This window comes from Aplysia californica, unplaced genomic scaffold (genome assembly GCF_000002075.1).
Source record: "Aplysia californica isolate F4 #8 unplaced genomic scaffold, AplCal3.0 scaffold00326, whole genome shotgun sequence".
NCBI lineage: Eukaryota > Metazoa > Mollusca > Gastropoda > Aplysiida > Aplysiidae > Aplysia > Aplysia californica.
Window position 1 is genome coordinate 66,582 of NW_004797596.1, and position 25,421 is coordinate 92,002.

Sequence of the window (25,421 nt, forward strand, 5' to 3'; positions counted from 1 at the left end):
ACACATCTATTGTCCTGATCTCTCCTCCTTCTTTTTTGTGTTTGTTACTCTCTTGTAAAACCTCTAATCTAAACCTAAAACTAACAAACTAACACTGATTTTTATTCATTTCCACCCTCAGATCAAGAACCCCAAGAAGAACAACATGTAAGACAACCAGGGGACAACTGACAACAAAGCTCTTCCCTACCTCCATCTTTCCGTTTCTCTTGTTTCTAAGCAACCTAGCTTCAGGACCCACTGTGTGCAGTGTCTCTTTATCAAGATACGAACAAGCAAAGCAACTCCAAGCAGTGTCGGTGACAAATAACAGCTGTGCTAGCTCTACGTGGAATTCACCTTGCTGAATGACACAGAAGAGAAAAACGAAACAATTAAACAAAAGAGAAGGGATCCCTGAAGCAGACCTTGCAAGGAGTTTTGTGAAAACTCCATGAAAAGGGCTCTTTCCGACTGATTAATTAATTAGTTAGGCTACCCACCGAGTACTTGAGCAGCTATGGCGGCAGAAGTGAGCCAGTTCGCCAAGTGGGTGATGGAGGTGGACATGTTTCCGGTGTTTTTCGGCGCACATTTCCTCCTTGCAAGCACGATAGTACGTGAGGACTCAAAGGATTTGGGTGAGCTGCTTAATTAAGGATTAGCATCTTTGTAGGTGATTTAGATTAAATTATACATGCATAGATTTACAATATATTTTTTCGACTTCTGGTTTTAATTTTGAAAATCATGTTTATGAAGTGAATTGTATTTGAATGGTAGTTGAAAATAAAAATGGCTATATATTACCATAAAATATATATATATATAATAATTTTATATATGCAGTCGAGCCTGTCCAAGAAGATGACCCATTGTGGAGTAGAAAAGTTGTTATTTTAGACAGGTGGTCTGTAAAGTTACCTGGCGGTCCGATGAATCGCGGCTGTCAGGGGGCCCCCGTCTAGGATAGATGTTGCCTTGTCCTTGTCCTGTCTGCGACTGACCTCTCAGTGAGTGTCTCTCAGACGACGTCGGCCTATTTCCCGCGGCTCATTGTGACGTCATCCAAGGGCGTGCCGCTCCCTTAATTATCTTGTCCCCATAATAAAGATAAGAGTCATGTCCCTTGACATCACAATGGTCCACTTGTACAGTGTCATAACAACATAGAAAAAAAATGCAAGGGGATAAATGAGAAGCGGTTGTTTGCATAGAGGTGGTTGTCTTGGGTAGATGGTCGGTTATAGCAGGTTGGTCCGTAACATAGATGTATAGTGGATGGATGGAGGGATGGATGGATGGAGGGATGGTTCAGTTTAGTTAGGGAAAAGTTTTACGGTGCTCACAACTGCATGGAGAGATAGGTTCGATAAAAGGATAGATAGACAGGTGGAATGAAAGAGAATGAGAGAAACGTGAAGAGACAGAGAGAAAATTTTTTCAATACATTTGCTTTGTAATCTATGGATACAGATTTATTAATGTAAATTCCACAAAATTGTTCTTTGTTGATCTCACTATAATAATAATAATAAATGACATTTATATTATAGCGCTCAATCCCGATTAAAGTACACAGGCTCTGAGCAATTTACAATACAGTACAAAGTACAATAGTAACATAAAACGTTGTGTTCTTACTAAAAGAAAGTCACTCCAAATATTCATACTGTTAATTTTAAAATTTGAATGAATCAAAAGATTTTATCTCTTTTAAAGTACTTGGTAAAGCATTTCAGATCTTGGGGCCTTGGTATTCAAATGCCCTTTCACCCATTATTTTAAGTTTCATAGATGGTAAAATAAATTTCTTTTTGTCAGCTGATGACCTTAGACTCCGAGATGGAATGTACAGTCTTAACAGATTCTCAATCACTGAACAGGTCCCCGTTTCCGACAGGAGCACCCGTTTGCCATGTGGTTCTGCACCATCATGGCGGGTCTGTCGGGTGTTTTTGTGGCCAACTTCCTGTTTGGAGACCCCCTGGTGGACGTCATGAAGGAAAATGCTCTCATCATCTACCTCACCCTGGTCTGGTGAGTGCCACAGATACATAGGCGCTGTCGGTCTTCTCTTTGTCGTCAATATTTTGAGTGGGGTGGTAGGAGGGCACAGCTGGTAGGTAGGTCCTGCTTCTTTATTTTCCCTCTGATGTTTCTGTCTGTCTGTCTTACTTTTCCAAGTGCTAAATAACTATTATTATGTTGATGTGCATCTCATTCAGTTTTAGTATGTTTTTCAGCACTTTCAACACAATAAGCGGGTGGTTGGAGGGTGCCACTGGTAGCTCCTACATCTTTACTTTCCCTCTGTTGTTTCTGTCTGTCTGTCTAACCTTTTCCCAGCACTCAATGACCATTATTGTGTCGATGTGCTTCTTATTTACTCAAACGAACAAATCAACACATTAAAGTCATAATATATACGAGTGCCGAAGATCAGAGGTGTTACAAGAGATGAACAAACACAAATAAAGGAGGGGTGATAAGAACAATAGCAGATGTGTATCTCTTTACTCAAACAAAAAGTAAACGAATCCTTTTATCTTCCAAAACTTTCTTCTTTTGTTATTTGGAATTTTTTCTTCTTTAACTTAAGGGACTGCTGAAAGGAATGGGCCTGAGGGGAAGAAATACAGGTGCTGTAACCCATCTGTTCATGGATGTTTGGCGGGCATTCTGGTGTGGTTTGCTCCATCTTTCCAATCAAACACTTATCATCCTTATCTTTCCTTCTTCTTTTCTCAGTATATTACTCGCTGGTGGTAACATCCATAATCTTCAGCACCTAGTTGACCTTTTTGTGTTTCAAGTGCAGGAAAACTGTTACTAAAACAAAATCAAAACAAAAAACATCTGTACCCTTGTCACGTCTCCCCTGCTGGTGGGGGGCCCCGTAGTTTTACTATGGGGGAGCAAAGAATACACCTGCCGTGATACTGTGTGTCGTAAGAGGCGACAAAAAGTGCATAGGTCTGGTCGCCCGAAAAGTGCCAGTTTGCAGAGGGCCAACTACCCAACCCAGTAAAAAACAGTACGTTACAGAAACACGGACAAACACAGCTTTTTATTTTTCGATCTTGGGAGACGGAGGAGCTTCTGTATCAGCAGGAACAATGAAGGACAGCGGACAAAGCCGAGAGGACTCTTCTGACCCGAAACCTTCTCTGTCAAACAAGTCTCTCCGGATTGCGTCGTGGAATGTTCGCACCTTGTATAAAGCAGGGCAAGAGATCAAGGGGAAGACCTCGTGGAACTTGGAGAAGAATCACAGAAATCGATGTACAGAAAAGTGGGAAGACATGGAATAACATCAAGAGGCTAGCCCAGGATAGAGAAAAGTGGGGGGGTGCTTGTCCGTGGCCTATACCCTGGTGCAGGGTGAGAAAGGCAATGATGATGATGACCCTTGTCACGTGTAGGCTTAAGTTTAAGGCTGTGTCAGTGATGAGTCAGTTTAGTTTTAGTAGAAGTTTTACGGCGCTTTCAACTGCATAAGGTCATATGAGCGCCAGAAGATTAGAGGTGTTACAAGAGAGTAACAAACATAAAAAAAGAAGAAGGGGAGATAAGGACGATAGATGTTTCATAGGGAAGAAGAAGCAAACCACACCAGAGCGCCCGCCAACCACCCGAAGTGATAAGTCACTAGGCTGATAAGTGGCAGTCTCCAACAATGAGAGGGTTTGTTTCTGCTGGTTCTTGACTCGTGGATTAATTGTTGTTTTTGCTGTTATTGATATGATTTTTTTTCCCTGTAGAACGAGTGATAACAATATTATGAAATTTGGTCGTCGAATAAGGTATCCTCTATTAATTGCCGTTTTACCTGCACTAAGAGAAAAGAGGGGAAATAAGAGAGAAGACGTCATTAATTGCAGTTATGAAAATAGAAATATGAGATGAATGAAAAAATAGAAATATATAGTGAGTCACAATATCACATCTAGAAAGTCCCAAATGCAGATTTAACATAATGATTAACCCCAGGAATAGATGGATGGAAAAATGCAAAAAAATGAATAAAAAAACAATTGGTGGCATTTACACACGCTTAAAATAGAAACTGGTTACAAAAGTGCTCTTGGATCGATAACAACATACAAAAGTGCTCTCAGAAAGTCCCAAATGTATAAAGATATATATGAAATTATGGACAGGAATGAATAATTTCTATTTAGGAAGAACCCTCAATAAAGGCTTTCTAAATAAAGTTGAACCTTCCCTAATGACCACATGTTCAAGACAATCTCCTGTGCAAATGACCACTCCCTGCTTCCCCTCTTTGCTTGTTTTATTATAACATTATGAAGACATTGTCAAAGAGGACCACCTATTGTGGGAAGTTGGCAGGTGCTCAGGTGTGGTTTGCTCCTTCTTTTCTATCAAACATCTGTTGTCTTTATCTCCGCTCCTTCTTTTTTGTGTATGCTACTCTCGTGTAACACCTAATCTGCGGCACTTATATGAACTTTTTTTGTTGCAGGTGCCGTAAAACACGTACTAAAACAAGGACCACCTATTTAGGATCTATCTCATCATCCTTATATCGTCACACGTGTGTTGAATTTTTTTTTTCCCAGGTATCTGATGAACTACTCGCCTTATGATGCTGTGTACAAGATTGCACTGTCGCCTCCGGTCTTCCTCTCTGCCTCTGTCCTACAAGAGTGCCTGCGGGTCAGGTTCATCTTCTTGGGGCTGAAGCAGGCTGCTCGCGTCTACCCAGGGGCTTACATCATCATTCTGCTTGGAGGGGTTATCAAAGGTTAGCTCTCTCTGTCTGTCTGTCTCTCACTCTCTCTCTCTCTGTCTTTCTCTCTCTGTGTCTGTCTGTCTGTCTATCTGTCTATCATCTATCTATCTATCTCTCTCTCTCTCTCTCTCTCTCTCTCTCTCTCTCTCTCTCTCTCTCTCTCGTGTTTTTGGATCAAAAGAAACAGTCGGTGTCTGTGGTATAGCGGATAGCTAATTATAAGCCACTTCATGTTTCACACAGAAGACCCAAGTTCCATTCCTGAGTAGGAGTAGGAGAATTTCTATTTAGTATTTCAGTCTTTCTGTTGGCTCAGCTGAGGTTGGCCCTTACAGGCATGGTCAAACCCCACCTTGTAAATGATCTAGATTGTGTCGTTGGGGGATGTAAAAAATATCTACATTTTAAAAAAAGAAACTTTTTTTTAAAAATTAAAAGAGTCCTTATTAAATTTTTCACTGCCAAATCATTTTCTTCAGTGTGCCCAAACTATTTTGGCAGCTATTTTTTTTTCCTCTCTGACTGATTGTAATCAGAAAAAAAAAAATATTCTGATTAAACTTTTTCATGAGAAACCTAAACGTGTTAGCTATCAAAATGCAGGGAAATCAGTTTCTACAAGACAGTTCACAGGAAAAAAAGTAATCTGAACAAAATGTGGATTGCAGTAGGAAATGGTTTCAGGCAGGGTATCTTACTCTAAATTACACTACTGAATTTCCCAAAGCCCGCTCTGAATGAAGAACCAGCACTTCAGTTACCTTGCTAGGTTGGTATTATTGTCAGGAAGAGAAGGTGAGAAAAACAAGTGACTTTTTAAATTGAATTCAGTCCTCAGTTTCCACACAAACTAGATCTAGATTCTACCACGAATTTGAATATTTTTGTACATTTTGGAAAACCTGCTTTTATGCAGTTTCTGCCAATCTACACCCCTGTTGGTGTACTTATACGGTGAATAAATGTTTAACTTCAGAAGGTTTATAAGGAAAACACAGGGAAAAAATATGACAGAAAAATGTCCAAAATTCAAAATTCAAAGGAAATTAATGTTAGATCCATGCATTTTAAGTTTTAAATTCAACATTAATTGACTGTACTCTACAAATAATATGAAGAAAATAAAAATTAAAACGAGAGGGAGAGAGAGAGAGAGAGAGAGAGAGAGAGAGAGAGAGAGATAGGATTTTTAGTAATGAAAAATGAAAAACAGAGAAAAGTATTAAAATAAAGTTATTGTTTAGTTATAGGCCTACTACTGATAAATGGCTTGAGAAATCAATCAGATTTGTCTGGAATCTAAAACCAGTGGGGGAAGCAGTCGTAATAATCAAGAAGAAAAAAACTATTGTGAGATTGTGAGCCCTTAAGCAAGGCATGCTGGGTTGTTGTTGTTGTTGTTTTTTTTGAGAGGGGAGTTGTTTTTGTTTTTTTCATGATTATGTATTGTACAGTGTACATACCATCATAAACATTCACAGAACATCGTCAGTTTTGGTCCTATATGACCACACGCAGACCCAACTCTAGAACGGCTGTTTTGTTTTGCTGCCATGCTGCAATTAGATGTTACTGATCTCTTGAAGTTGAAGCATTTGAATGTGTTGTTCCGTTCTGGATTTTTATATCCTTCAAAGGCTGCATGATTTTTTTATCCCTTATTCTTTGCAACTTCCAAAGTTAAAATCTTTATATGTTTTGTTTTTTTCAGGTAATGGATATGGGTTTATCCGTGTTGTGGAAAGGCTTATACGAGGAAAGTGGAATCCAGGAAACAATGATATCCTCGAAGTCACATAGTAAGTAGCATGTGTTCTGACTTTCTGATAATGATATGGCCCATGACATTTTTCTATCACAAATGTCCTTTTTTTTCTTATCACCTGAAAGTACATCCAGATTTGAGGAGATGATCATTCAGTAAATTTTCTTGCACCTTTAAGTGCTTCATTTACTGTCTTGCACATCAATTTTGTGAATAGCAGATTATCTTTGCATTAGTACTGCATAATTTTCATCTTGTTAATACGACCAAAAAAACCCAAAAAAGAACTTGTGAATACCTATTAAAAAAAACAGGCTCAGCTGACTGCTACTTCATGAACATTATCAACAAGATCATAAGCTTTGTCACAAAACGAGAGCAACTACCGGGTACTCACTGAGATGATGTTCGAAAAAGAAGTGAATGAGTTCTTTCCCTCACACACATTTTAGACTCTTTGCTTCATGTACAACAGTTTAAATCTATCATATGTATTTGATATCAACATCTCTTTGTGCTTGCCATCCACTGTGTCCTCTTACTCTTGCTTCCTTATGGTGAATCCTGTACTGTAAATAAGAAGATGGGTGGTTGGCGGCTACGCTGGTGGGGTTTACTCCTTCTTTCCTATCAAATGTCTTCCATCCTCATCTTTCACCCTTCTTTTCTTTGATTGGTTTTCTTTAGTAATACCTCTAATCTTCAACACTTTTATGATCTAATTGTGTCACGAGTTCAGAAAAACTCTTACTGAAACTAAACTTAACTAAATAAGAAACTCAAACAACTTTTAAACACACCTTATGTCCACAGTTTCGCCAAGTCTGGTTTGTACGCAAGCTTCCTGTTCCTCCTTCACCACTTCAAGTTCCTCAACGTGCCCATCGAGTTCCTGTACCTTGGTGTCGTCGCTGTGTTTATCATCTGTCGTATGCTGACAGCTGTTGCAGGGATCAAAGACCCCTTCCTGCCCATTGAGCTGCCGATATGTAGAGTTCTGTTCGGCAGCACTGGCAAGGAGAAAGTGGCTGCAAAGGATCCAGTGAAGGACAAACTTGACAAGAAGAAGAATTAAGTAGGCTTTAATAGATATCTTTTTTGCATTGAATTTTCAAAAGATTTTTAATTGAATGTCTGATCCATGCTAAGATACTTTTATGAGAGTGCTTTGTGGTTTGTCAGATATCGTGACATTAATTTTTATATCGACATTGTTTACATCTGAGCTTGCCTCTAGGTTTGAGTCATTGGTTGCAAAATTTTTAACTTCAAAAGTTCTGACCATAAATGAGTCAGGAACAACTTTCCTTGGGCTGTTTGTAAAGTTTGTGAAAAGAACTTTTCTTTTATATATATTGAATTCGCATTCATTTTTGTCTGCCTCTTCTTCAACAGTCGATATCATTGACGTTTTTTTCTACTTTAGATGTTTACTAGGGACCAAATGAAAACCTGACACATACATGATATATCTGTTCCATGGAGTTTATGTGAATTTTGTTGTCAGTTGTTGGTGATTGAATGTTTTGTTACTGGGCAAATAATTATTGTTAACAGATCACAAGAGTTGACTGAGTGAAAAATCTGATGTGTATGAAGCAATGATCATGCTGGTCTTGGGAAGTACTTTATTGTAAGCAGGGTGTATACAAGTATTTATTTCTTGTTCAGTTAGCTACTCTGTGGTGTAACAAAATCAGTTGTGCATGTTTTAGGGACCAGCATTATATCAATTATACCTCCTTGTAACAGGCAGTCTGAGATGAATATATATACATATGTAAGTTTGATCATGTCAACACAACTTATGGAAATATTATACTATAAAATGTATAATTCAGCATTGACCTACGATAGTGATTATTAGTACATAGAGCAGCCAATGACTTTGACCCCACTATCTAACTTTTATGAAAGTAAGTTTTATAATATCTTTTCCAGTTGCCACCGTTGTTTTTTATTTACATGTGTTGATTCATTGAACTGAGAGCTTAAGTGAATGGTTTTTGTTGATTTTATTGTGGTAATGTTATACATCTGTTGTGTGTATGAGTAAGTGCACATCGTCCCTGTCACGAGCAATCCACGTTAGTCCAAATTTGGAAAGTTTTCGATTTTTATAGCCTACCTTCCCAAAGGTCTATCAAAGATGCACCTTTCAACGTCACCAAAATGCAGTCTAGTGCTATGGTCATGACCAACAATTTTCTTGCTTTTCATGATTCCTGATCGAACAACACAACGAAAACTCCTTTTGTCTCTGGTGTAAAAGGTACCCGAATGGACTTACGTGGATTTCTTGGGACATGGATCATGACGTGCAATTTGTAACACCACTGCCTTTGTAATTGACCAAGACGAAATTCTCCCTGTGAGATGAATAAAGATTGTCATTGTTATGATGTTAAGTTCAACGAAATATTGCAAGATCTCGACTCAGATTTAATTTTTTGGTTTTTCTTTTTAAATGTCCTACAATCAGAAATTGTTTTTGGTCAATTTAATTTTAATGGGTATCTTTTACGTTCCCCACAGTTTTGGATGCAGAAAGTGGTTTTACATATATAACGTATTACTGTATATTACTGAATTGCTCAATGTTTAATGGAGACAGTTTGCGGTTGTGTTGTGTTATTTATGCTAAGAGTAAGTCACTGTGTCAAATCGTGTCTTTTTTTGGCATGGTGTATAAAGTCATAAATTGTTTTAAGTGAAGGCTGAAATTGCCTGTTGTGAAAAGCTCACTAGTGTCCATTGCTTTGTGATCTGGCATGGTTAGCAAAATGCAGTAAGTAAAAACTTCAAACCTTTAAAACTTTCAAAAACATTTATGGTGCTATGTCTTAGTAGGTTAGTTATCTGGAAATTTTTAATTTTAGTGTGTCCTGCAAAGTAAATCTGTCTAAAGTGTAGCCACTGTATAATGATAAGATTTCACTTTTGAAACATTTTTGGGCACAGACTTCATTTCTGTCTTTTGGGGCAGGTTGGAAAGGGTGGGACTGTGGTGTCTGCAGGCTGCTCGACCTAGTTAAAGTGACACTTTTTTTACATCAAACAGATGTATTTTGTTAACTAGCAGCCTTCTTTCCCCTTGGGTGGTACTATAGATCTATTTCCCTTGTTATTTTTTCATATATATATTTACACATTATTTACTGCTGCCTGTATCCGTGTGTCAACGTACTGTGATATTTTGATACAGAAATCACAACTCTGCAGAGGTTTAAGTTTCACCACTTTACTGCTTGGTAGTCTCCCAAACTGGTTCATTGTCATTTTATCAACTGACATAAAGAGAACATGTTAGGAGATGTACATGCAATTTATGCAATTTTTGCCTATTTTACTAAGGGGAAAGGTATTAAAAGGGCGAAAAATCTCGGAGGGCCCGTGTGCAAGTTGCGCATGTTAAAGATCCCTTGGTGTTCTAAAGCCCGGGCAAAATTCAAAATTTCCTACCAACTGAAAACATTAGGAGTGTCCCGCGCGCTCATATGAGCTATGCAGTTGCGAGCGCCGTAAAACACTTTACAAAAACATTACAAAAAAGGTATTACGACTTTCTTTACATCTCTGGAGGGAACATTTTATCTTGTTTGTACACACATAGATGGAAACACCTCAGCACTGAAAGGGTTAAGACACTCACAATGCCTCTATGTTTACCATATTGAAGAGAGTAGAGAGGTTCCAGTTATAAGAATGTGAATTTGGTGACTTTCTCATCATGGGAAGAATCACTGCTCTTCTCCAATATTATGTACCCTTATCCAATTTTCCTTGTTTGGCTGCATGATCTGTTCAAAATGATCCCCCGAGGTATGACTTGTAGTAGTTGGAGACATAGTGTTTTGGACAGCACTGCCATAAGGATGGTACTTTACTTTTTCAAATGTTGATTGTAGACTTACAGCAGAAATAGGTTATGCTCCATACTTGAAGTTGAAGTATTACTTTTTGCTGCTTGTTTGATCGTTTTAAAGTTTTGTTCTTTTAAAAAAATGTTATGTCTACTACTTCTATAGATTTTTATTTGCAAACCAGACAGTTCTGAATGCACTTTTTTTGCTTTCCTCCGATGCATCTTTTTGCTTTCTTAACACTTTGCCATCACAAGGCTCAGATAGTAAAAACCCTTGCCATCAAAGGCAAAGGCATTTTGGGGAAAATCCATAGAAACTGGTGGTAAACATCGCAGGTTAGCGAGATGTGACGGCAAAGTGTTAACATACTCATGGGTCCCATCCATGAAGAATACAGTATGTCACTATGTGTAGGACTTAACCAACCATTAATAAGGATTCTTTTTGCCTCATAATAAAGACTTACAAAAAGAGTTACCCTACATGGAAAAGTTGAAGTTAATAATGTGTTGTTTATACTAATAGTAATACATGTAGTTGTCTTCTGTCCTATCTGATCACAGGCCTTCTTGAGTTAACTATAACTTTCTTTGGTGTGGTAAATTCAGATTTTCAGATTTTCCTGCACGACAGCCTGGTGGGCTTTCAAACTCTGCCATTCCCAATTAACGCATGTCTGTTTAACACGAAATTCCTGATAACATGAAAGAATTTCAAATTCCCCCCCTCCCCCACCTTCCCTCTTCTTCGTTCTATGGTTTGCATTTTCCCCTTAACTCTTTAACTTTATTTGCGGCAAGCGGCTCGCGGGCGGAACCGCTGTGCCGGTGAGTGCTGACAGCAGCTCAGGCATTCCTTTACGACGACTTCGATATCAAATTACTTTTCGCGATTGCCGAAAACAGGTCTCTTATATCGAAAGTTCATTCATTAGATGAAGAACTGTCAAAACAGGTTTGCCAGTTTTGATTTAATGACCAATTTAATTACTTTTTGTCATTTTAAGATTTGGTACCAAAATAAGTGCCCCAGCGTAGTGGGTTTACCCCCCTCGGAGATAAAGAGTTAATCATGAAATCTGCTTTTCAAAAAATTCACCAAAAAATTCTCTGGTCCCTTGAAGTCGGATGTTCATGTTATAAAAGTTTTACTGTAGATATCTAGATCTACTTCCATTTGTGTTAATTGACAAATTATACCCATTTCCGTCTGCGAGAACAGATCTATGAAACAAAGTCAGGTTCCTGCTCCTTTGATACAGCATCCTTGTGATCCTACCTCAGTCAGATGGTTATGAATCAAGTGCCTTTGCTAGTATATTAGGATGCACTGGGGATTTTTTTCCCCTTTCCATAATAATAGTGGGGGGGGGCTACTGTAATAACAGCCGTTATCTAGAGAGGCAATATATCAGAATCTTAAGATTTGACACAGGCTTTAAAGTTTAAGCCCCTTTCAACATAATTTTCAGGCATTTCAGAGGCAAATGTTTGACATTCATCCCTGTTTATAATTATAATGACAGTAGCATGTATTGACAGGCCAGAAGAAGGCAAGTCTCAATCTCCATGCAACCTTTATCATATGTCTGTTAAAAAACATGTACGGGTTTATGCCCCTATCAACACTGTTAGGTTATTTTAATATTAATAGTCGGGACCTCCAAATAAATGTCTATCTCCGATTGGATCGAACCAAATGGGTTGAGTGCTTTGAAAACTCCCGAGTTGAAGAACGCCCAATATTATCTAGGATTAAACCGGGGCCATCCGCTCCGTTGTCAAGAATGACACCAACTGAGCGAACAGAGCGCCCTCGTGTGTTTACGGAGTGCACTACTGATATCATTTATCTCACAAAAAAATGCTTGCTTTCTCCAGACCCCCTGAATGATCGTCATCAATATATCCATTACAACTCCTCACAACTGCATTATTCATTTCTTGTAGAGATAAAATGGTTTTAAGTCGTTTTTTTTTAACCTCCAAATATAGTCCACTGACATCTGTGTTGTAGCTTCGTTATCGCACACAGTAGACCTGTGCTTGATTCCAGAGTGGAAAGAAATTTTTATCAAATATCTCCATCTTTCTGCTGGGTTGGCCCTGACAGGCAAGGTTGGAAGCCCACACCTCCTAAATGATCTTAAATGTGTCAATGGAGGTGTAAAACACCTATATTTAAAATGGAAAAAAAAAAAAAAATAGTAGGCCTATATATAGAGTCCATCTCCAACTTGACCAGACCAAGTGGGTGAACAGATGTGAAAACTTCCCCAAACAACTCAAGTGAAAAAATGCCTCACTGGCACAGTGCGAAAGTCATTGCTGGGAAGGGGTAAGTGTATTACATACTGATGGTGAGTTCTGTAACTATGATAGGTTAATGTCATTCAGAAACATCCAAGTTAAATTACATCGCAATCAGACCCAAACCAGAAGGATAAACTTTGAGCTCCACTATTCATTTGAAGAAAGGTGTGAAGTCTAAAAGATGGTCAGGAAAATTCTACTGGATGTTGCCGTAAATCTACCAAAAGAGGGAACTTACCACAAAAATGTTCAAATGTGTTCATGACTATGCACCTTATTTCATGAGGAATGGAAAAGTCTTCTTACCCCTTTACTGCAAAGGAAAACTTCTTAAAAAGTACTTAAGTACATCAAACTTACTTTATTTCCAGGACTCTGTAAATTCTGTAAGGAGTTCCTTTTCTTATAAGATATCGGTGATTTTATGTCATCATTGACACAATTTAAATCATTTTGGAAGATGGGCTTCTGACCTTGCCTGTCAGGGCCAACCTGGGCTGAGAGAGATACAGCATCCCAGCAGAAGACCGAGACGGTTGATAAAAATGTCTTCCCACACGCCAATTAAATTCAGGTCTCCTTCGTGTGCCAGCAAAGCGCCTAACCGCTACACCACAGACACCAGTTATGAGATCTTCCCAGTCCCAGCTTTATCATTGGAATGGAATTGGGATCTTCATTGTGTCAATACGCCTTAACTAAAAGTCAACCCCAAAAAAATGAAACCTACTTGGTTTATTAAAGAACGTATTATTTACACACAGCTAGAAGCATGACATATGATGTATTGGTCATGAAAGAGTTGAGGGTACTGTCATAATAAATAAATGTGCAACACATTCATCAAACCAGAAATGAAAAATATTTTGACCTTTTATTTTCAGTACATCAAGAAGCTAGCCCAGTGAGCATAGACTTAGATAGAAACACTAACAAAAAAGGAGGCTTTGAGGATGAAAAATAGGGAAAGAAAGAGGGAGGGAAAAGGAAGAAAGAAAATAGCACAAGAAGATAGACTACAAGAAAGAGAAACGAAAAACAGACAGAAACCCAGTAAGATAAAGCAAATATGAGCAGAGAAAAGTCAGTGAAATGAGCCAGATCTCAAGTCTCAACCAAAAGGTTTTAATCGAAATTACATTTGGATCTTCATCTTCATCTGCACTTTACAAACAGTGAGGTTAAAAACTGACAGCCTCATTAGCTGACTTGAAGACAGAATGTGATCTTGCAAAAGATTCAACCCCTTGGCATGAAGACACTCAAAATATCTCTATTAACAATTTGTTAAGAACAGCAGAGGTACACAACTTATCTCATTATGGAGAATCAGGGTTAGCTAATAACATGTAGTTTTATACCCAGATATAGATCTAAATCTACCATAATTTAGAGACAAATGTCAAAAGGCATCTCTCAATGCAATGAAGAACTGTGTGGGAGTATCTACATGAAGCAATTCCAACACAGCCTTTGCTAAACTCATTTATGTCCAATTGATCTAATCTAAAATCTTCCCAAATCCAGGAAAGTTTCTAAAATCCAGGAAACACTGAAAAACTGTATCTACAACAAACAAAAACAAAAACAAAATTGCACTTGGTTTTTCATACCTCAAGATCTATAATACTTACTTTCTATTAAAGAAAAGTAGATGACAACAAACAATGTAGTAAGTACTGACATGACAATGAGAAGGAGAAACAAGCTTCAAGGGTCAGAGATTTAATCATGCTAATAATTCAGGTGTACAAAAGAGGATTGATTTAAGTTATTAATGGCTTCTAGTGTATAATGCGAAATACGATAAAAATAAAAATACAGAGACGGTTCAGACACACTACAACACACTAACTAGCATTTGCTCAAGGCGGTCAGCTCTGAGACTTGTACAGGACTGGGAGGTGGAGCAGCAGGGCATAGGAAATGACAAATGGTTGGGGTAGGGGGCAGGGATCGGAAGCATAGAGGACGAGATGAGATGTGGGCGCCGTAGGGCAAGTCTTCTATCCTTGTACGTAATAAACTCAGCTGGCAGGATATGCATACATTCAGTTCCATTCAAACTCAACTGCTTGACTGATCATACGACATTTCTCCAATCATACATTTATAAGTGGAGTTCACAAGACAGAATAAAAGACTCTCAAGTGTAGGACCCATTTTAACACAACTTTTGGCTATTGGAAAGCATTCCACCACAAAACAATTCTCTCCTCCACCCCCCACCTCAACAATTTAGAACTTTGAAGACTCTCCAAACAGCTTGCTGGTGATATAGATTTGAACCAGGGCTGCCAACATCAAAGTCCCTTGCCTTATTCTGAGGAATTAAATGTATCATCACAGCCAGAAAGAATTTGCAACTAGTATTTTAGGCAATATAAGGGAAGTGAGACCAATGAAACTTTCTTGGCTTTTGACCCGACCAGTTTTTTTGTTTTAGTTACAAGTTAGTTTTACAGCACTTGCAACAAACATTAGGTCACATAAATGCCAAACATTAGATGTATTTCTAGAGAATAACATACAAAGAAAACATGGAGAAGGATATATGGGCTCTAAATGTTTCAAAGGAAAGAAGGAGCAAACCATACCAAAGCGCCTGCCAACCACCCACATGTTGAGAGAAGAATGGGAGGCATGGTTTGTGGTGGATACAATATGTCCCTCCGATAAACACTTTGAGGTAACCTATAGAGCACAATTTTAGAATTTAATGTCAGTCTCCAACTCCAATTGGATTCAGCCAAGTGGGTGGAGAGCCTTGGATCAAAAACTCCAATACAACCAGAGTTCTAGAATGCCCTGTCAAGGATTTGAATCAGAACCATGAGTTGACCCTAATCACACATCACATAAACTAAATTTACTCCTCATGCAACCCAGAAAATGAGTTCGGAGATTGAAGAAGTGCAAATTCTTACTAGAGATTGTCCACTTTGATATGTCCATATAAGTACACTTGTACATATATTAGAGAGAAAATTCCCACAGATGTACATGAAATTCTTTCGAGCTCATCTCTCAGCAACAACAACAACAAAAAGTTACTAAATTTCTAAAAAGCAAATAAATTACTACAACTACAACCAAATATATACAGAAACTAAAACAAATGCAGAAACAACATCAGTGTGAGTTAAGGTTCAGTGGTCAAACACAGGGGGTCTGGGTAAGGGGGACGACAAAAAAAGTTCACATCCATCACTGGTGCAGCATTGCAACCATCTACTCTAGTTTGGCACAAGGAAGAAGCAGCTTGCAAGCTTTCTAATAACTGAGCAGGGGCAGATGCACATAGGTGGAATGTGGCTACCAGGACAGAAGGGGGTGGGAATCTTCTCGACTGCCAGCCTATTACCGGACAGTTGAGAATCAGTGGGCCACTGGGAAAACCGCAAATTTCAAGAAAAACCTACACTTTGCTAAATCCATCCACATGTGATTGCGCACATGCACATGCCAGCACGCACATACCCACACACATGCATGTACGCACACATACAAACACACACGACACATCCTAACACATGCCCTCACTCACACACGCGATAAGTTACTCAGACACACATGGATATGGTACCATTCGATGAACAGAATGGGGGGTGGGCTCAGGATCAAACTTCACACAAACTGAAATTTAAAAAGACCCTTTCTTTGTCATGACAGACACAATAAAACATCTTATTTGATGCAGCGCGGGTTCATAAAATACAGACAAAATAAACACCAAATCTAAACAAAACGGCCCAAGAAAACCTACACAAGTTCAACACAGGAAGTTGAACAAACAAGGTTCATCTTGAAAAGAGAAGGAATATATAAATAAAAGTAGGTCTGATTTGATTGCCATGTAACATGTGAGGACTAGGTCAACAACAGGTGTCAAAGTCACAATGACTGTATTGTATTCTAATACAGACACACACACAGTTTCATTTTTCACTGAAGCATTCAAAATCAAGTTTTACATACCCTACTTTAGCACAAAAACACACTTCTTCAGACCTCAAAAAAAGCCAACGCACCATTTAAAAATTTGATTTGCTCAAGAAAACAATGCATTAGATCAGAGCGGTTAAAACATCTGACTAAAATATCTGTCACAAAAACAAATCATAACTCAAAGGTAACAACAACAAAAAAATAAAATTACACAGATCTTGTTTGCCAACTTTTCAGCAGGAGGAAAAAGAAAATTTTAAAAAATACACAAAAACACCATAAGCCTTCTAAATAGGCTACACAGAACAAAATGCTCAAAGTACAGAAGTGGATAAAAAGTGTGAAGAAGGAAGTAATAAATTTGTCACTATGCATTTATAAGCCTCTCTAGAACTCCTTTTACAAAAACAATTGTCAATGTAAGGTAACCAAGTAGCCCACATGACTTAATACCATTGCACAAGAAACTGTGCCTTGTTGCAGACGCAGGGTATAAATGAGCTCGAAAGTTAAACAAAGAAATACAAAAACTTCATCCAGCTCTCTGAAAGCTACCAGGTATTTATCATGCAGACATAATCTTGTCGCAGAATGTTTTGATTGCTGAGAGCTCCAATACACGACGGTGTACTCTAAAAGTAAAGAGCAAAACAAAAGGTTCAAATTTTCTGTTTGCCAGGGTGAATATACACTAATGATGCCACAAAGTCAACATACATTGCACCAAGAAAGTTGAGCTAACATGAGTTCCTTGAAAAAGCATGACTCTGATATGATGTGGACCTCTTAATGTCATGGTCAACATGAAGCACAACCTACTGATGTATGGTGGCATCTGCTCGAGTCAGCTAATAGTAGCAGGGGAACAAACTGCAGAGTAATATCATTCACATTGTCATGCTACAAGTAATCAGTTATAAAAAAAACAACTGGTGCTACACATTCATCTAAATTTCAGACGAATGAATTCAAGCCCAGACAATCAAAGGGCCAGAAAAGGAAAAGCTTCCTTTAATTTTCATCTTATTCTTATTTTTGCACTAGATCTCAGAATCTACAATAGATTCTTCAACATATAGTGCAAATACTGTCAATGCTGCCTGTTTCCTTTATGCAGCAGAGCATTTAGCGATAAAACAAAAAACCTGATGTCTGTTTTTTAGGATTTAAAGCTCTGGAAAATGAAACGTGACAGCCCCTTGCAGACCTTTTCACCCTTAAACACATACACCGACAAGACAATTGTGACGAAATAGCCAAGTTCAAAATACTGTGTGTATCTTTATAAATAAACTTTTTGTAACAAAACACTTGAAACAAAATCAGATACTTGAAAGTATTTCCCAGCTCTGTCTAAATATGTGAAGACCAACAATGTTTGTTTCTTGTTTTTTTAAATGAGTATTGTAAATACTGTGGTTATCATTTTACATCATAACTTTTCAGTTTCTGGCTTGCCAACATCTTCAAAACCCAACCAGGGACACCCTACTCCAGAATAGCAAACAATGAACAAAACTACATACAGTGGGACTGGTTTGGATGTTGTGTATGTAAAAGGGCTCTCAAATATCCAACTGTCGAACCCGGGACAGTGCCATGAAACTGGGGCCAGTTGGCAAGCCTGCAGTTTGATAAAGAAAAAGACCATGTGATTTGTCAAGTTCTCAAAACACATTCTTCTTTTGAATTGTCAAACTTTAAAGTTCTTCTTGAAAGAAAACGAGAAGCTTCAGTTGGAGAGAAGCTGCTTCGCTTTCAGACCTCATCCCAAAATTGACAAATACAAACTTTTCACATGCACAAAGAGCCAAACACGGAATGGACTTAGACCAAACTTAATGAAGTTGATACTTTGAATGGTAACTAAATTCTTTCACAAAGAAGACATCTAAATATACAGATGCAAAAGAAACAAAACTTCTAACTACATTAATCTTTTCATCAGTATGTGTACCTATTTCACAAACAACTCCTCTCTTTGGCATGAAAAACCTTTTGAAACTTGACTCAAGTTATCACATCTTTTCTTAAGAGGACATGTTTCTTCAAGTGAAACCTTCATAATAAAAAATCCATTGTAATGAGCATCATTTGGCTCAAATTCAGCAGCAAAATTAAACTATACCATTCCTGTCTTTCTGGAAAGAGTCTTAACCGTCTGATAAAGAAATTCTGTTTTGTTAATGAAACGAGATAATTGGTTGAGGCACAGTAAGGCTAAAGACTTATAAGACGTAGTCAAAGTCTTGAAGCCACCAGGGCTAGACATTACGATAGAGTACTAAATATGATTTCATCCTTCAACACCTTGGACATAATCCTATACTATTAGACCAAAGATAAGATAGGAATATACGACAAGATAAATATTTATTGTCCAAATGCTGGCACATTGGTTAAAAAGATATAACCAAGTTCAGGAAATCATCAGAGCTTGGGACGTAAAATCTGTTTGTTCTTCTTCTCCTCCATAAGCTCTTTAATATACAACTGAATACAAAAAAATCTGGAAGATTTTCCCCAGATCTAGAATCATAAGCATTTTAGACACAAGTTTAACCCTCTTTGGACTTCATGATATCATTAAGTGGGTCTTTGTTTTCTTTCTCCTTGGTGGGCTCCTTGCTAGGCAGCACAAGTTTAATCCTTCTTCTTCTCGTCCTTGGACTTGATGACATCATTACGTGGGTCTTTGTTCTCCTCCTCCTTGGTGGGCTCCTTGCTGGCGGCACGTCTGAGCGCGTCCCACATGCCCCCGCAGAAGATGGCGCAGAACAGGTTCTCCAGTGGCACAAACGGGTCGTGGATGCCCAGCACCACAGAAGAGATCTTGAAGTAGACGAAGAATAGGACAATGCCAAAGTAGATGAGTGGGTGGGGCACAGCGATCAGATTCAGGCGCTCGCACAGGAACACAATAGAGGCCACCAGGCTGGCTTTGGTAGCACTGAAAAACAGAATAAAATGTTGAAATGAGACAATCTGAGCTATATCGACATACAGGAAGAAATTAATACAAAACGGGCAGCAATTCACCAGAAATAATTTAGAACAAAACACTGCAATGACGTAGAAGAAGCAGAGCACACCTGAATTCTCATAACCCCTTGTCTGAGATAATGAGAAGAGCATCGATAATATAAAGCAAACATCACTGCGTCGAGAAAATATGCTCACCAAATAGCCAAACTAGTAAAAAGCATAGCCTACCTAAAACTGGCGTTTTCCAATCAAACCTCGAACATGGCAATACATTTAACTTTAAAACCTTCATTACTGAGACATCTAACTATGTTTGTACATAAAATATAAAACGTTCATTCAAGAGAAATTCAAACAAAGCCATAGTAACCTTCCCCTTATTTAAGAATAAGCAATTGCACAAGCGCTAGCTAAATGTCCTAAACGTTCTGCTACAGGCCAATGGAAGAAAATTTACAACAAACCAGTTTTCGATAAAATAATCAAATACATAGGTCTGTACGGAAATAAGAAAAATTAACTGCTTTGGTAAAGTCACGCATATTTACCATACAAAATGTTTTCTCTTTAGATTCAAGGTTTTAAAAAAAGCACAGGCTTAAAAGTTGTAAAACTCAACAAAAGCGCATCCAAACACCACCCTATCACCAATCATTCCTTATTCTCTGTGAAATTATGGACGGATTTTTAAACAATCTACTACCTTTCACATAGATCAGCTGACTTCATAAATCCAAGCTTATTTCGAGAGTACACGTGAAGATGACACCGTCCCTAATATATCTATATATATATATATTTGTTAATGGCATAGTGTTATTCTACAGCTGTGAAATTTTGGAAGACAACAAAGACAGTGCTGAAAAAAGTTGTTTGTTTGTTTTAGTAGAGGTTTTACAGTGCTTGCAACTGCATAAGGTCATATGAGCGCCAAGGGATGGACGTCAACAGAGACGTCCTTACAGGGAATCAGGCTTACTCCGCTCACCACTCTAGCCTCAACAGCACAAAGTCTGCTTCGATTATCAAGGCATCCCGGAAATAGAGGGTCACATGAGTGGGAAAGACATACAAAAGAAGTAGAGGAAAAATGACGATAGTACAGATCAGGAAAGAAAAAGCAGCAGTTCCCCGTTGCAATTCAGGCACAGTTATGAGCATGACATTGATGAATCAGTACATTTACAATTCTATTGTGCATAAGAACATGTTAATGTCCCCCCTTTGGGAATGGCCTAAAGACACTTCAGTCAGTAGCACCGCCCCAGGAGGTAGCTGAACAAAGTCCAGACTTTCATTAACAGATATATGGGGAGTATCCTAAGAATTAAGCGGCAGGATAGAATAAAAAATGAAGAGCTGAGGGAAAGGACATGACAAAAGGATACAAAAATAAAAATAGGACTAAGAAAGAGGCGACGGACGGGACACACCTTCAGAAAGCCCACTGGAAACATCACAAGACATTCGCAGCAGTGGAACCCACACGGAGCATGAGGCAGGGGTAGGCTACAGGAAACATGGAGGAGATGTGTGAAAAGGAACATGAGAGAGATGAAGCTCACTTGGAAAAGAGTTAGGATAGATGGCCCAGGACAGAGACAAATGGAAGGAGCTTGTATGTGGCCTATACCCTGCCAAGGGTGAAAGGCATTAATGATGATGATGATAGAGTGCTATACTCACAAAGAAGGTTGCAGGATCTCGTTATTGCCTGGGATCCAGATGCCTCGAATCAAGCGGTCAAAGTTCTTCATCAGCCCACTGCCAGCACCTGATCACAAAAGAGTGGAGAAAAGCAGACAAAGCTCAGCAAAAAATGGTTTCTTTCTGTAAAAAGAAGAGTTGTTGTATTAACATTGCAATTATTTTTTCTTGTGTACAACATAACATGTGAACATATCTTTACTAGCTCTATCTGAAGCTGGTTTCGAAACAGATGAAAAGAATAAGACAACAGCAAGGGAGGGATGAACAGAAAAGTTACAGGTCAAGAGCACATTCAATCCACAATAAAAGCAAAAAATTTTAACATTAGAAAAGGGAGCAAAATAGAAAATAAAACCATTCAATTTCTGGCACTAAAAATGCTGTATACCACAAGACTAAAAGCTTTTCTTCTTTTCAACTCTTTAGCTCCAGATTATTTCCCACGTTTTGACAGAATTTTTTCCAGATCTCGAGAAACACATAACAGGGGATACTGGCAAAATATATACTCTTAAAATGGCTAAAACTGTCAAAGTGAAAGAGGAAATAGTTTATACATTTATCTAGCACTTCAAGTCAAAATAAATCTACTCTGATTCGTTAAAAAAATGCACTACTAGCAGTAATGCTCCATGCACTCTCTGATCTGACAGAATGCTTGACCGTCCACTCGGGGACCCGGCGAGCATCACTGGACGCTCCCATCATCCACTCAGGGTTATAGAGTTAATTATTTTGAGCAAGGAAAGGATGAGCATACATCTACATAGGGAAAAACTCTATTTCGCAACATAACTCATTTAGTGTGAGTCAGAAGAAGATAAGTAGAGTAGAAGTGTATAGAAGTTAGCATGATAACTGCCAGACTATAGCAAAAGCATGTTTTAGGACAGCAAAAAAGAAGTCAAAGCTACCCACAAAAAGTGCCCACCTACAACTTTGTTTAAAACAGGATAAGAGATTCATTCACTGAGAGTCCTTGACATTATCACACAAAACAAACAAGCCAACATAATTCACAGCTTTGTCTAAGCTGATGGAACATTTTAGCAGAAGGTTATCTTTTATTGTTTAAGTTAGTATTTCACGGCACTAGCAACAAAGGTAATATAAGTTCCAAAGCTTAAAGGGGTCACAAGAGAGTAAAAAACAAAAAAAGGAGGAGATAAAGACGAAAGACGTTTGAAAGGAAGGAGCAAACCACAACACAGCACCCGCCAACCATCTTCTTACCTTTTAGAGTTCCCACCATGATAATAACAAGGTAGGAACTAGGGTACAGCTTGGCGGCCACCAATACCCCATGGTAGACCTTGTGTGCTCGCTGTGTCTCCTTCAGCACACAGATCGCCAGCTTTACGGGAAGGAACTTGGCGAGTTTGTAGACCAGGTCAAAAGGGGAGTAGTTCACAAGGTACCTGACAGCACATAAATGTATGTACACATTTTACAATAAATCAGTGTCTCTAAATCACTCTGACTCCCCCTTCCACCCCTCCCTCCCCCAACCACCCTACAGTAAACTAGTGGGACCTGAATAATAATTATAAATGAGGACCTCATATTCTAAACCTTTCGTGGTCTGAGATGAAAAATTCGACTTCAATAATTCAGAGAAGTGTCTATAAGATTCACCATAAATCAACATCCACTAATGACATAAAAATACCCCAGTGCCTGTCCACGACAACCGTCCTTTGTCCAGGAGAAAAGTGTTCATATTGGACAGACAGTCCTCGTAATATCATAATAATATGTGATGCAGCGTGCTGAAATCAGGCGCTCGTCAAAATAATGAAATTGTAGAAACTGGCATTTTTCTGTAGTTTTAGCAATTTTTATCAAATTGTTGTTTTTTGGCTCAACATCTTTTATGTCCATTGAACCATTAAAGAACACATTGCCAAGTGGATTTTACTGTAAAATGTTGGTTAAAGGAACAAAAAATGCAAATTTTCCGTTTTCACTGACTCTCAAACTATGGAAACTGGAAACAACCTAACTTTGGCGGCCATTTTCTTGATAATTTTACCCCTGAAAAAATGTGACCTCCTCCTTCAATCGATAATATCTCACCTTGTATTAAAGATAAATTTATTTTTTCGCTAAATGGAAGACAAATGAACAAGTTTTAAGAGGATACCAGTAACTCTACATGCCCAAAAAATTGACGAACGCCTGATTCCACCACGGCATGACTCGTATGGAAAATATGCAAGGGGGGAGGTGGGAAGTGGTCATTTGCACAGGTTGTTGTCTTGGTGGACAGGCAAGTCAATAGAGCAGGTTCGACTGTACATCTCTGATTTCCTGAAAACCCGTGTGTATCTGGGCTTGCTACTCACCAGACAGCGGTGGCTGTCAAGATGCTCTGATGGTCTTTGAATGGTGTGATGAGAGGCTCCCCGAGCAGCATGTTGGCGATGATGCTGCCCGCAAAGCAGATGAGCATGCTGGACAACCAGCTGGACAGAGGATGCTTGCGAGAAAATGGCACCGATGGCGTACTTGAGCCTGCAACGACACAGTAGTTTTAGATTTAGTAAGAATTTTAGTAGGAGTTTTTAGTTTTCATACGAGATTTACAGCACTTGCAACACAGTAAGGTCATACAGGTGCTGAAGAATAAAGGTGTTACAAGAGAATAACAACACAAAAAGGAGAGATAAGGACGATAGATGTTTAATAGGAAAGAAGGAGCAAACCACACCTGACCATAGCACTCACCTACCACCAATTTTCAGTAAGAGTTTTAAGGCACTTGCGACACAAATAGGAAGATAAGATGTGTTACTAGAAAGTAACATACAAAGAAAAGAAGGAGGAGAAAGATTGATGTTTGATAAGAAAGAAGGAGCATGCCACACCAGAGCACCCACAACAACCACCCACAACACACACAGTTAAAATTAACAGCTGAGGAAATATAAAATTCAAAGTCAAGGTCTGTTGAAAAAGGGGCAGCCAATACTAGAACTCAAGCAAATCACCTGCACAGTAATGCTGTGTTTTAAGGGGGGGAGGGGGGGTCACCGTGGCACATACCAAGCGATTCTGATTTTGAGCAAGAAAAGGGGACAGTCATTGGGCATCTCTACGTTATAAATGTGTTAAACTTGTCATATAATATAAATAATGTGGCATGCATTAAAACAGCTGAATTCCTACGTAACTTTTTTCTGCATTTAATACGTAACTTTTTTCTGCATTTCCAGCAAGATCTGACCTAATACAGTAGCACAAAGACAGTTGTTCCTAGTACAGGATAAAGACAGAAATAAATGTTAAAGCTTCATCAGGTTTCACAAGGAACCAAGGGATGCTCAAAATGGCCCCCGAGGTCAAATCTACTACATGATATCTCCACTTCAAGGTGACATTTTTCCCGTCAGTCTCAAGAAATACAGGGGCCCCCACATTCATAATTCATCTGTAGGTCAATGTCTAGTGGGTATTGAGACCACCTAGAGCAACGTATATGAAAATAGTCTCTGTTTAGTTTTAGTAGAGGTTTTACGGCGCTCGCAACTGCATAAGGTCATATGACCACCAGAAGATTAGAGGTGTTACAAGAGAGTAACAAACATAAAAAAGAAGAAGGAGAAATAAGGACGATAGATGTTTCACAGGAAAGAAGAAACAAACTACACCAGAGCACCCGCCAACCACACAAATAGCTTTTAAGAGCAATACTAAACGTACAGTCGGTTGTATGATTCTCCTTTCTACAGCGCCTAAATCTGTACCAGATTTACGTTAGCTCACCGATACAATGATGGAACATAAAAGAGCTTAAATTTGTCCATGTGGGGATCCGGTGGGCGCAAGAAAAACAAATATAGAGAGTGAAAAAAAGATATGTCCAATCCGTGGTGTATTCCAAACCCCACCCTCCCTTTTCTTACACGCACCAGAAGCCGAAATGACACAGCATAGAAGCATACGCCAACGGCCACATGCACAAAAACAATCATAATCTCTGCATTAAAGAGTCAAGTAGTGGAGCCGGCAGTAAGTTTTAGCACCATGTACACACAGAAAGGGAGAGAGAGGGAGAGAGAGAAAGAGAGAGAGAGAGAGAGAGAGAGATAGGGGGG

General features: G+C 38.7%; 2 protein-coding genes across 2 annotated transcripts in view; one reads left to right on the forward strand and one right to left on the reverse strand.

Annotated features, from left to right (window-relative positions):
• The window catches only part of LOC101859342 (trimeric intracellular cation channel type 1B.2), a gene marked incomplete in the record, with an annotated part of 19,196 nt that extends 8,336 nt beyond the window's left edge, over positions 1–10,860 (forward strand). Inside the window, 5 exon segments of the mRNA XM_005102453.3 lie at positions 235–620; positions 1,866–2,019; positions 4,566–4,750; positions 6,450–6,537; positions 7,317–10,860. Of these exon segments, the coding sequence (XP_005102510.1) occupies positions 500–620; positions 1,866–2,019; positions 4,566–4,750; positions 6,450–6,537; positions 7,317–7,578 (810 nt within the window).
• A 2,676-nt stretch (positions 10,861–13,536) lies between these two features.
• The window catches only part of LOC101859715 (trimeric intracellular cation channel type 1B.1), a 22,112-nt gene continuing 10,227 nt past the window's right edge, over positions 13,537–25,421 (reverse strand). Inside the window, exons 2-5 of the mRNA XM_005102455.3 lie at positions 23,670–23,838; positions 22,558–22,742; positions 21,301–21,388; positions 13,537–19,579 (exon numbers count right to left, since the gene is read on the reverse strand). Coding sequence (XP_005102512.1) covers positions 19,273–19,579; positions 21,301–21,388; positions 22,558–22,742; positions 23,670–23,838 — 749 coding nt within the window. The 3' untranslated portion in view covers positions 13,537–19,272. The remainder of the gene's footprint in view (positions 19,580–21,300; positions 21,389–22,557; positions 22,743–23,669; positions 23,839–25,421) is intronic.